The sequence below is a fragment of the Filicampus tigris genome, chromosome 16 (assembly GCF_054856515.1).
Source record: "Filicampus tigris isolate MCC_2025a chromosome 16, RoL_Ftig_1.0, whole genome shotgun sequence".
NCBI classification, from domain to species: Eukaryota; Metazoa; Chordata; class Actinopteri; order Syngnathiformes; family Syngnathidae; genus Filicampus; species Filicampus tigris.
Genome location: NC_141232.1, coordinates 15,132,108 through 15,145,000, shown reverse-complemented (window position 1 = coordinate 15,145,000; position 12,893 = coordinate 15,132,108). Strand labels below are relative to the sequence as shown.

At 43.0% G+C, this 12,893-nt stretch overlaps 1 protein-coding gene across 3 annotated transcripts in view; it reads left to right on the top strand.

Annotated features, from left to right (window-relative positions):
* The window catches only part of grin2ba (glutamate receptor, ionotropic, N-methyl D-aspartate 2B, genome duplicate a), a 152,038-nt gene extending 139,449 nt beyond the window's left edge, over positions 1-12,589 (top strand). For all 3 annotated transcript variants that reach the window (XM_086055120.1, XM_086055119.1, XM_086055121.1), the window contains exon 17: positions 3,597-12,589. In XM_086055120.1, coding sequence (XP_085911246.1) covers positions 3,597-5,870 — 2,274 coding nt within the window. In that variant the 3' untranslated portion in view covers positions 5,871-12,589. The remainder of the gene's footprint in view (positions 1-3,596) is intronic.
* Positions 12,590-12,893: the final 304 nt, after the last annotated feature.

The following is a 12,893-nucleotide window of genomic DNA, read 5'->3' as shown; positions in this document are numbered from 1 at the left end:
CCCGAGGTGTTTGATTTGCATTCCAATTGTTTTGACACGACTTCGGTGTAATTCACTGTGTGCCTCTGAAGGTGAAGTGCTGCGGGCTAAAACGCACGTGGCTAATTTACGGGACACGGCCACAAGCGACTGTTCGCTCCTTCCACTTGATATGCTGCTATGGCACACAGGGCCGCAGAAAAACAAGCCTGCTTTCTCATATTTCGTTATTTATGTTTTTAAACCACTGGAGTAGGTCAAAATGAACAGCACAAAAGTAAGGAAACTTATGTTGGGTAGCTTATTTCTGTTTTCTAACAATATTTATTGGCAATAAATCTTTTACCCTTGCCAAAGCATTTCCATTTAAAATGGTGCCATATTTGTAAGGAGTGTGAGATGAGCAGCAGAAATGAGATGTGGGTTACACCTCTCACCACACCACAATACAAACAGTAAATAAACAAACACGGGTATTGGTAAGAAACTGGTTTTAGAAAGTGTAATTAAGCTATAGGTCGCACATACACACGCACACACACTGTAGTATTCATGCATGCCTTGCGCGTTTTCTGTTATTTTCCGTGTGTATTTTTGGCTGTTTGTTACATTCACCAAACAACTCAGTGTATCAGCGTCTCGCTTCATTTTTTTTACCCACTTCTTTCAAACAGCGGCCTGTCTGAAGCTCACTCGTAATTTGAAATTTGGCTTGCAACAAAACCCCCCAAAATCGACGAAAGAACTCGGAAGTTGGGGCCCACGAACATCAAGGTTTATCACTGTTTTGTTCAATTGGAATTTCCCTGATAACCGTGCTGCATTGTAAAGACGGAATTTGGTCATAGTGCTCTTGTACTGGATTTCAGATTGGGCAGGTTTACCTTGTTAACATGAGCATTTTCTAAAAAAGAATAAAATCTTATCTTACCCTGCCTGACATTAGTTTTTAGTAGACAGAACATAAAATGTCAATTGCCAACGTGTCAGGTGACACTACATTTCCCAAAGCAGGCTGTTCAGTGCAGTTGTTTTTATGATTGCAACATTATCATTTCGATGGGAACATACATGATATGAGAGCCATTATGTTTGGAGTAATATTCCCCGATTGCTCTCGTTTGACACAAATTACCTCCGTCTCGGCTGCAATGAGGCAACATAAATGAAAGTCGCATGTCCACACACGCAGCCAGATCATTTAGTATGGAAAAATATTCACGGGGAAATAATTCATTCAGCTGTTTCTTTGCATATGCATAGCAGAATCCTATAAAACAGAAAACAGCTGACGGAAACTGTGGAAATGACAGTTTATTATCTTTGCACAAGCTCCATTCTTCTCCATCTTTTTTCTTCCTCGCTTCTGCTTTTCTAATGTCACAGATTAATCCACTAAATGTTATTGTTGTCGCTGCAATTAAAAACAATTGGATTTGGGTGTGGGAAAATGAGTCATCTGTCACCCTTGGTGGGAGTCACATGACTTCATGGTTGCTTCGTGTTCCTTCGTTTGGAGGCATTCGATATCTTTGTTGGTCTTTTCCCGCAGGCTACCTGTTCTTCAACCTCTACTTGAACCACTGCTGCAAATTAATTAAAAATATTGATTAAGATACCCCTAATGAATTTAGAACAATGCATATATTGGGGTTGTTAATTACTCATTTTCCCCGTGTCGTTGTCACCTTCATTTGCATCGAGTATCACACAGGCACTACCAAATTATGATCTGCTGCTTGTTGGCGCTTTATATGCACTTGCACACGGGAAGCAGCTAGTTATTTGTTGATTTCCTGCCTCTCTGTACCAGCTTAATCACTTATAGATTGTACTGTGATCCCCTTGAGGAAAAAAAAAGGTCACTCTTACTGCTATTTGCCGAGCCTGCCCAAATAATCAGCGACCGTAATAAAGGGCCAGTCGTAAAGTGATACATTTTGTCGAAGAGCAGCTGCTGCATATGACACCTGTGACTTCTAAGATTTGATTTCCACAATATTAACTTCTCAGCCATTCCCAACCGTGTGCTAACGCTGCCTATTTGTGTGCATAAGAGCTCTCTGACACTGGGCCGGTTCTATCGCATTGCGCCTTGCAGTGGCGTTCATTGTTAGTGTGGCACTGACAATACAGTCAGATTTTAAGATTTAGGAGCCAATCTGAGTGCTTATTTTCAGACCTGATGTTTGAAGATGATATAACTCCAGCGTTGGTCTTAGATCCCGTTTCGATTGGTGGATTTGAGAAATTTTCAAGGAGGGTCAATGGATCATATTAATGGATAAAAAGCAGTGTCTGGAAAGAGTCATGGTTCAACAGCCGAGGAGGGAGAGGATTTGACAGCCACCTGACCTTTAACCCCTTGCTTGATTTGTGACCTCTGCACTGATCTATGCTCTTTACTAGTGGACAGACCATCCGCTTCTTTCCATCCTTATTTATGTTCGTCCAAGAATACTGAGTAAAATCATTATGTGCTATTGATCTGTGCCTTTACTGTCCCATCTGTCAAGCCTGCTTTGCTCCCCTATACATTTGCCTGTATCGGAATATTGTATCGGACGTCACCGGATGCAAATGAAGCCGTTTATCTTTGTGTCACTGTAATGCTCCACTGTCTCCTCAGCTAGGTATTTCTCTTTACAGGAAGGTGGCTTTCTGCTTTGTGTCATTGAAAGGAATTAAGTGGAATATTTTGTCGGGAATTGTTTGAGCAAATTCTAATGGCGTTGATGAAATAGATTGAGCAGTTGGACCCAGGGTTTTTTACACCGCCTTCGCCTTTATCAATTGGCCACTCCCTAGCTACTCTATCCTCACTGTATCTGCATCATGCTCACTTGCACAATCCCATGTCGCCTTGCATATCGTTGCTGTCCTGTGAAAAACACGGATGTCCAATTTGGGATTTTAAAAAAATGTTTACGTTAATATGATGTCTGTAATGTGGAAACACCATTCATGTAAAAATAAGAATAATGGAAAAAATTGACATAAGTATTTTTCACAGGACAGCGACGATATACAGTTCTTCAGGGTTTTATGGATAATAATATATTGTATTTATACTGTGGAGAAAATGTATAGTATATTGTCAAACATGAAAACTATAAGCAACTGCTCCAAGAATAGAAAGTGGCATAAGGCTGCATAACATTGTGACATATTATTTTTGAAGTTTTATTTTGAAAATGATTCACGTCCCATATTATACAAACTTACAACACAGGCGTAAATGTATTGTTGATTATCTATTGATGAATACTCTGGAAATCATAGGTGTCAGACTCAATCGCATAGGGGGCCAACATTTAAAGCACAGAATTACCTGATAACATCATGAATGGCAACGATTTTTAAATAAGAGTTACCTAAAACACTGCCTACATGTAAACAAAAACAAAGCAAATGTACGTTTTGTTTTTGCGATGAAAAAAAATGAGAAGCACGTTTTTCATTGGACAGTGGGAAATACATTTTCAATATGCAGTGTATAAATGGCATCATGTGGACATGATCTGAGAACGCACTGTTCTTGACTTACTGTTTGATTTCATGAAATTTTTGAAATATTCACTTTTTAATGCTGCTTCTACCTACATTTTCCCACACAGGGCATCTACAGCTGTATTCATGGCGTACAGATTGAAGAGAAAAGCAGCTCAGCATTGAACTCGCCATCAGCTACCATGAACAACACCCATTCGAACATCTTGCGCCTCTTACGCACGGCCAAAAACATGGCCTCTGGGGTGAACGGCTCGCCGCACAGCGCTCTGGACTTCATTCGACGGGAATCTTCCGTTTACGACATCTCGGAACACAGACGCAGCCTGGCGGGCCACTCCGACTGCAAGCCGCCTTACTTACCGGAAGATAACATGTTCAGTGACTACATCAGTGAGGTGGAGAGGACGTTTGGCAGCGTCCACATGAAGGACAGTAATCTGTACCAGGACCACTACCTGCACCATCATGGTTCCACACTTGGGCTCAGTGGACCGCCTCCCAACAGGCCCCATAGTTTGGGCAGTGCCAGTTCCCTGGAGGGTGGCATGTTTGACTGTGACAGCCTCGGAGGCGGGGTGCCGCCTATTTTCACGACCCAGCCCTGCTCAGCACTGACCCACAGAAACATGAGCAAGTTTGACCTTCTGTCTGGACAGACTCCGCCCTCAGGCCCGGGCTTTAAGAGTGGCCTGCCCGACTTGTATGGGAAATTTTCTTTCAAGGGAGGTGCCTCGAGTTCCACCTACATCCCTGGGCCTAGTTACTGTGGAGGGAGAGGGGATGACGATGGGAATATACGATCCGATGTCTCTGATATTTCCACGCACACGGTGACCTATGGAAACCTGGAAGGTAATGCAAAGAAGCGTAAACAATACCGCGATAGCCTGAAAAAGAGGCCGGCCTCTGCCAAGTCCAGACGTGAGCTGGATGAGATTGAGCTGGGCTACAGGAGAAAACCGTACCACATCAGCCACCACCACTACCACAACCATCGCTCTGCCTCACCGCCACTTTTGCCATCCGAACGGAAGCGAGGAGGAGGGGTGGGTGGAGTAAATAATGACACAAACTATCTCTTCAGAGAAAAGGAGAGCGTGAGGGACTTTTATTTGGACCAGTTCCGTCCAAAAGAGGGCGTCCCTCAGTGGGAACATGTCGATCTGACTGAGGGCCCCGGAAATAGAGATGGTGGAGTACCAACTTGCACTTCTCTGGTTCCGGTGGAGGACTTCCTCAAGGGCAAACCCAAAAAGTCTGACTCAAAAAGTGGCGGAGGATCTGGGTTGGCAGGGGGAGAATGGGAGTGCAGGAACTGCCGGTCTGGAGGAGGAATGAAGCAGATGTCCATGCACGGAGGAGGGGTCGGGGGTGGCTACGGTGGCGGTATGAGCTGCGGGTCCTCAGGGGGCGGAGGAAGCAGCCGCCCAAGCTCTGCAACCTGTATGCGCTGTGAGGGCTGTAAAAAGACAGGGAACCTCTACGACATCAGCGAGGACAACAACCACCTATTGGAACAGATTGGTGGAGGGAAAGCCGGGGGAGGAGGAGGAGGAGGCATGGGTGCAATCCCCCAGCCGCAATCTCAAGCTCAGCAGAGGAGGAAGGGTGGAGGATTTGGCAAGCCACTCAGGCGGCAGCATTCCTATGACGCGTTTGTCGACCTTCAGAAGGATGACTCGGGCGGCATGGGGAGCATGATGGGAGGTATGGGCGGAGTTGGGGGGATGAGTGGTCCAGGTATGGTCGGAATGCTACCACCTCCCAGAAGCGTTAGCTTGAAGGAGAAGGAGCGCTACATGGAAGGCACCAGCCCCTTTGCGCACATATTTGAGCGTCACGGGGGCTCCGAGAGGGACAGGGAAAGAGACAGGGACCCTTCGTTTTATGGAGGTGATGGCCGATTCGGGGGCTTGTTCAGAGGAGGTGAGGGCCTCCATCGTCGCTCCGTAGGAGAGAGAGACATGAGAGACAGGGATAGGTCTCTGATGGAAGGTGGAGGTGGGGCAGCATTCTCTTTATCAAAATCTCTTTATCCTGACCGCGTAAACCAGAACCCCTTTATACCCACGTTTGATGATGATCAGTGTCTCATGCACGGAGCGAAACAATATTACATGAAAAAGCAACAGCAGCAGCAACAGGTTGCCAAAAACAGCCGAAGTGACTTCAGGAGCCAGTTGAGCACGACGTCTTATCTGCCGGCATCCGCCACGACTGGCGTCATATCGAATGTGTCGCCCCGGTTCCCGAAAGAGCTCGGCCTGGGTGGGCTGAACCACCACGGCTCCATGCTCGGGGTCGGCCCACCGCGACCCTTCAATGGAAGCAACGGCCATGTCTACGAGAAACTCTCCAGCATTGAGTCAGATGTGTGAGAAACCGAGACTGGATTTGCGTTTCGGAATGGAATAGAGGTGTGTAGTGTTAGGAGATCAGGGATGTTTTTAAAGACACTGTCCACACACTGCATCTCTATCCCATACGGAGACTGGAATTTAGGGTAAGCTGGGGTGAGAGCCAATTGTGGTGTCAGAAGCAGGATGCAAACTTGAGTAATAGAAAAATCTATATTTTGCAAGCAAATCTTGGTAAACAAAAAAAATCAGGACACCTTGGTGAGGCGGGGGATGTGACCCCTCTCTCACAAATGGCCAAAGCTACTCTACTTTTATGTCCAGTCACAGTCAATTAACTGGGAAAATGCACTCAACTCAAGCCTCGCATTTCATCCGCCAGTGAAGGCACAGTCACCGCACTCGGCCATTATCGCTCATCTCAATTTGATAACGGACGCGTGAGCCCGGTGAGATTAGACGGCAGCTCCAGGGCTCCCGCTGAGCGCGTACGAGGGAAAACTGCAAGATTGGAGCGCGGAGCCAGCGGCCCATCTGGGCCCGCGTCGTCTCCGAAAGAAGACCTTGTCGCCTTGCCCGAGTGGCAACACGGATGACTTGTCCCTCCCGCCCTCTCCGGAGGGATCTGCTCATCTCTCCATCCTGAACTTGTCCCACTCTTCTGTTGTTCTCCTCCCTTTCCTCGTCCTCCCTGGCACCAGAACATTTGTTTGCCATAAGAAATACAATCATGAATGACAAGATATTCTTCTAGAAAGAAAAAACAGGGTATAAGATCAACAATAACATTAATCACATTGTGAATAAGAACAATGATTGTGTTAACACCGCTTATAATATCATTGTTTCGTTTTTTTTTTTTTTAATGCTTTTTGGTGTGATATTCCATCCCTGTTTTAGTGCTGGCCGCGAGTTCAACCTCCAAGCCGGAAAGACTGAACTCTTTATTTGCCTGTAGGAGGTTTTACTTCGGATGAGTACAGTACATATATTTTGTCCTCACGGAAAACGGATCTCAAAGACTCATACTTTGTGAACGTTTGGAGATATTTCAAATCAAGTGCGTATCGACTTGTGCGTGTTTAGTCCGAGCCTGAGAGCTGCAGATGTTGAGATAAAAAGGACGTGCCTTAATGGTCTCCAATGGAAGTGTCCTCCCGTTCACGTGGTCATGCAGCGGCGCCAATACTTGGTGTTCTCTTCACGTTCGTGCGCCAAAACTGCAGTAAAAATTTTACAAGCGGCTAGAGATGCTGCCTGGCAGTGGTTTAGATACAAGATGCTGCAGAGTTTTATAACTTCGTAAAAATGATTTTATGAACCTGTACGCCAGTTCTATTCAGGATGTCCCACACTGTCTTGGAGTGGCCCACTTCACAGCACGGCGGCCTTCTACTTAGCTTCTTTTTGATTCAGGTTACATGATAATAGTCACCACCTGTTTGGCCTCTCACTAGTGTCGCGTATGACAACATCTGTCGTGTCCGTGGTCTGGGAGGCGAGCTGAGGGGAGAATGTCGCCCTGTGACGACGATAGTCAGAATCCGTTGAGCAGAGGAGGACGTCTATTCGAGAAAGGCCGCTGAGGTATCAGCTTTGACTGATGTAGATAGTTTTCGTTTTTTATTTCTCTTTCTTAAAGCTGGCGAAGCCTCATTATTGCACAGGACCTTTACCTGGTGTATGTTCAGGCACTCAGTAGACATGCCTTATCATCCCATCACACACACCCTCCCTTCACAGGAGCTGTCTGCTAATGATTCATCATCTAACTGTACAGAATAAAAAAGCCTCTATTAGCTATTTAAAGGTTTGATCTTCAATTAGCTGGCGGTGTCAGAAGTTCAAGGGCTGCAAGAGATTGCGCAGGAGTGCTCAGCCAAGATTGGAGCTGCTGGAGTGTGCAGAGCGCTGACATCTATCTTATAACCTCATCTAAATGCACCACTGTTATAGGTGTGTGTGTGTGTTACGTGAGTGATGATGCAAGTCACAATTTAATGATAACAGCATTTCCCCCCCCCCCCCCCCATGCTGATTACTATTCATAAATTCACAGATAACAATGTAATCGTGAGATTGATAGTTAGCCTTAAATCGATACACCTCCAATACAAACATGACTCCGAATAAACAGACCGAGATCTCTGGAATTTTTATATGTGCACATTTTCAGATCAACCATTATCTGAGACGCAAGTATTGGAAATGACGAGGAAATAAGAAACACTTTGGCGATGGCATACGAGTCGGCATTAGTATGTTAAGCTTTTACTTGTAAATAGTATATTCAAAACCTCTTTTCACTTTGTACAGTAAACAGACAGACAGGATGTAACTTTCATCAAGTTTTACAGCAATTTAAGAAATAAACCAATAAAAAAAAAAAAAAAATAGACGGAGAAAAATGTGCAGAGTATAGTTAAGACACCAATATTACTCATCTTAAGTGATGTAATTCAGCCTCTTTATTTTACGCTCATGTTGCGATAGTTTACCAATCAATATATGGATTATGTTAAGGTTTATACTTTTTCTTACGTTCACTCAAGTGTTTGAGAAATTGCTAATTTACCGTAGGTGTAGATGTCTGGTGATATAAAAAAGGGGGACACTTTAGTTTTAGATCTTTGTTAAGTTTCCCTTGAATTGTGTTAGATTCTCGCTTTTTAAGGTGAGCTCGACTTCATGCTTTTTCAAGCTCGATTCAAGTATCGACACATTTATGTAATACAATATTACATGTATGATATTTGCGGATAGAAGCGGCATATCGTGAGCTTTCATTTTAGGCAACAATCCTTGTTCAAATCTTACGACATCATTGTGTTTTGTTTTGGGGTTTCATTTTTGAAGCTGGGCTTTAATGGTGATTGCACACAGAATTTAGAGCCATCGTGGGCCCGGCCTATCCTCTTTATCATTGGGATAGACATCACTGTGGTAAAGAAAGATGTATGTACATAAATTTGTGTATGTGTGTAGAACACACAAGTGCACACTGGACTCTTTCCAGTGTTGATGCTGTTACTATTGCTGAGATTTTCAGCACAATAATGTGGAAAAGGTCTTTGTGAGAATTCATCTGAAACCGAAATGCATTGGTGCAACCCCTTATCAAAAGTGAAGCATTTGCTCTTTTTTTAACATATAGCTTTGCTTAAGGGAAGTCAACTGTTGATTTATTTTAGCTCAGGTTAGTAGATTGACACTGCGATGAACTCACATGCTTTGGAGTCAAATTTCTTTTGTTTGTGTATGAGAAGAGAATTATACTTTGGGGTTTGCTTTGTACATGCTTTTTGGCACTGATTAGCCTCCTTTACTTGTAATCTTGGGTATAGATTTGGGTTCCTCCTCAGTTGCTTTCTACTCCAAATGCTTGACTAAAAAATTAAAAACACATCCATGGGCTGTGCATAGTGTGTTGTGCAAAATTCTTAGACCACCATTAGATTTGTTGTCTTCATAATTCTGTAATCCCTACACATAGTAGAGAGCAGACCTCCGCCAAGGCTGAACTCTACAAGAGTGCCGTATTTCTGTTTGTTGTTTAACAGGTTACTACCAGGTTCATGGATGACAAACAGATGGGCAATGTCATTATGATTCTGGGGGTGGCCATTGATGCCATTGTGACTCAAACCTTTGCTACGTTTACATGGACACATTCATTCGTATTAAAAGCCTGATCGGAATAATGTACACACCCCATTCGGAATATTCTGACCCGATCAAGCCCATTACAATCAAGATTTTATTCGGAACGAGAGAGGTGGTTTATATCGATTGTTAATTCGATGGGCGCGCATGAAAACACTTAAACCGTGTTTACCGCGCATGTCTGTGACGTCAGTATATGTGTTTCTGTTATTCCCGGAAGCTAATAGAAGCAGAGCGGGCCAAAGAGATGGCGGGCGCAAGACTGAACTGGTATATTTGCAGCTCCATTGGGAAGCGTTAACTCGACATAACAGCGGAAACGGGGAAATTATGTGAAATAACGCTAACATTTAAAATACAAATGGACGGAGCGATGTTTTGTCTACATACTCTTTTACTACTACTTCCGGTATATTTGGTCAATCTGTGCATGTCAAAATAATTTGTTCCGATCGAAAGTGTGATGCATCAACACATAAATCCTAATCGGATCCATATTTCTAGTGTCCATGAAAACAGTGCATTCGATCATAATTTTAATCCGAACTCTGATTGTATTGAACAAATGTTGTCCATGTAAACGTAGCCTACAGACTCTAGCACGCAGGTGTCAAACTCCGGTCCTCGAGCGCCTTGCATGTTTTAGATGTCTCCCTCCTTCAACACACCTGTTTCAAATGTAAAGTAAATGTAAGGCTCGGTTCACACCGCAGGTCTTGATGCTCAATTCAGATTTTTTTTTTTTAAATCCGATTTTTTGGTGTAAGCATTCATATTACATGAAAAATGCGACCTCGGTCTTGTCTTCTGTATGAAAACATGCGTCGCCAAAGTGACCCGCATGCGCAGAAGAAGAGACGACGTCACTCCCGTCGTTGTGTTTGCGGAAGTAAATGTGGTCAAGCGTGTTGGGGCATTTATACAGTGAGGAGATTAGGTAGAAGGCAGAAATAAATACAGTATTTGGGGAAAATTACGAGGCGACGCTTTAACATCTCATTTCATGGAGACATCACTAACGATGACGTTATGTCATAGCTGTGCGTAAAAAATGAATCGATCCGAGCCGTGGCTTAATTACTAAGATCGCCATCAATGTCCACTTTATGCTTCATGTTTCAAGCGGAATTAAAGTAAAATATAAAGTCAATAGTGTTACTCAAAACAATTTTGTAGATGCGATCCCCTGCTGCCAGCACTTTCCCTATACCTGCTCCGGATGACGTCAGTGTCGGATATATGCGACCTGGCCGTTCAGACCGTCGTCGCATTGGAAAACATCGGATACGTATCCGATCTAGGACCACATGTAAAAGCGACCCAGTTCGGATTTGAAAAATTTGGAATTGAGCCATTCAGACTGTCCTAAAAAAATCTGATGCAGGTCGCATATGGGCAAAAAAAATCTGATCTGGGTCGCATTTGCCTGCGGTGTGAAAGTAGCCTAGGTTAACCACGTTCAATAATGACATTTTGAAACAATGTTTGATGAAAAATGTCTCTGATACAAGTCGCTTAGCAGTTAACACACTCTAGAATTCATTCCTTCCCTTTTGTTCTTCTTTGTTGACTTTTGTGCTGAGCAGCCTCGACAAAACAATGATAATAAATGACCTCACACTTGGCTAACTTGTACAACGGACCAAACCGACTAAACACTGCTTTCCTACTAACTGCGAGCACACCCGAGTCTAGAGTCTAGCTAGTTGTGCGATCCGCTCAAGTTTTCATGAGACTTTTCATATAATTCCAAATTTGTGACATTACAACAACAAACTTGGCGGTGGCCTGAGATTTTCCCACAGTATGGTGCATCTGCCTCCTTATTTGCAATAGGCCGATCTATGACCAAACAAAGTCACCTTTGTGCCGTTGCCATGAAAGGCTAGTGAGGGCTTGTCTATGGCTATTGTTTGGGAAGTCAAGGTGCACGCACACACACATGCACGCACTATCATTGAGCACTTCTGCTCTGCTGCCAGCAAGTGCCAGTTGGACAGTGAGTAAGCTGCCTCGACACAAGTCTTTGTTTCCCTTCAGCCCAAATTGGTCCCAGCCTGGCTTCTCTGCACACGTGCATGCCACAACACATTTGTTTAGATGGCTCATGTTGAGAAAAACACTGTGTCACTTTTTTTTTTTTTCTTTTTTTTTTTTTAGAACACAAAGTTGAACTAGGTTTGAGTTACTGGAACATCCTGGAGCTGGAGGATGTAAATATCACCCCAGCTGACATCCATGACAAGCGGATGACAGGCGTCAGTAAAAATATGTTTTTGGAGGGGATTGTTCTTAATGATCTTTGTCAGCAGTATTTGTAAAAGCACCTTGGATTTTAGCACTTGATTTCATCACATGCAGCCAGGAAGACTTATACTGTGATATTACATGACTCATTTGCTGGGAAGTTTTACATAATAATAATAATGTTATAATCCTCCCAAGTTCTTTGCGGAATCTTTTTTTTTTTTTGCTGTGTGTGTGTATGTATAGTGCTTCTGATTTATACAAATGCATATGCATATCATTTCTATTAAAAGATAATACTCTTCTGTTGTCCATCCTCTTAATTCATAAAGTGACAGAAGGGGTTGCTACTAAATGTATTTCACATGGGGAGTGAGTTTACAAAGGCGCTCATTTCCACCTAAAGATACACGACCTGATTCAATTTACTATGGCTCAACAAAATGTAAAATATGAGTACTATCAATTGTATACATAATTCTATACACACAATTTGCTCTTGGCCACTCTTTTCTCTTTTTGTGGCCCTTTTCTTTGAAATAATGCCAACATGTTTACATCATGAGAACAAAAATTACAGTTATTGTACAGGTTGTGTAAATACTATTAGTGAAGGCATTAGCTTTTTTTTTGTATGAAATCAAAGTAATCTCAATAACAAAAATTAACCATGTCATGGCAAAAACTGCAAAAATGCATCACTATGGTACTTCTAATAAGGATAAATACCTACAATTATAAGTGCTTAATTAAATAAGACTATTCTTTCTCTTTGTACATGAACAAAATGTGTTGACTATTAATAATAAAAAGCTATAAGTTTCATGCAACTGGTGGTGAGTCTTTTTAAGCTTTTTGTGTTTCGTTTATTGTCATTATTGTTGATATTATTATAAAAGTGGTGTCTTGAGATACAAGTGTAATTTGTTCCGTGACCACACTCGTATCTCAAACCATACACTGTATCCGCAAGAAATGCAAATGCCATTCATCTGTTCCAACCACGCCCCCATCCCAGAAAAAAAATCGCTTCTATGAGATTGTACTTTTGTTTGAAAGACAGAGTAATAACAAATACAATGTAAAGCATTGAACTGTTTGTGCATCATGATTTAATGCTGCAATACAATTCAG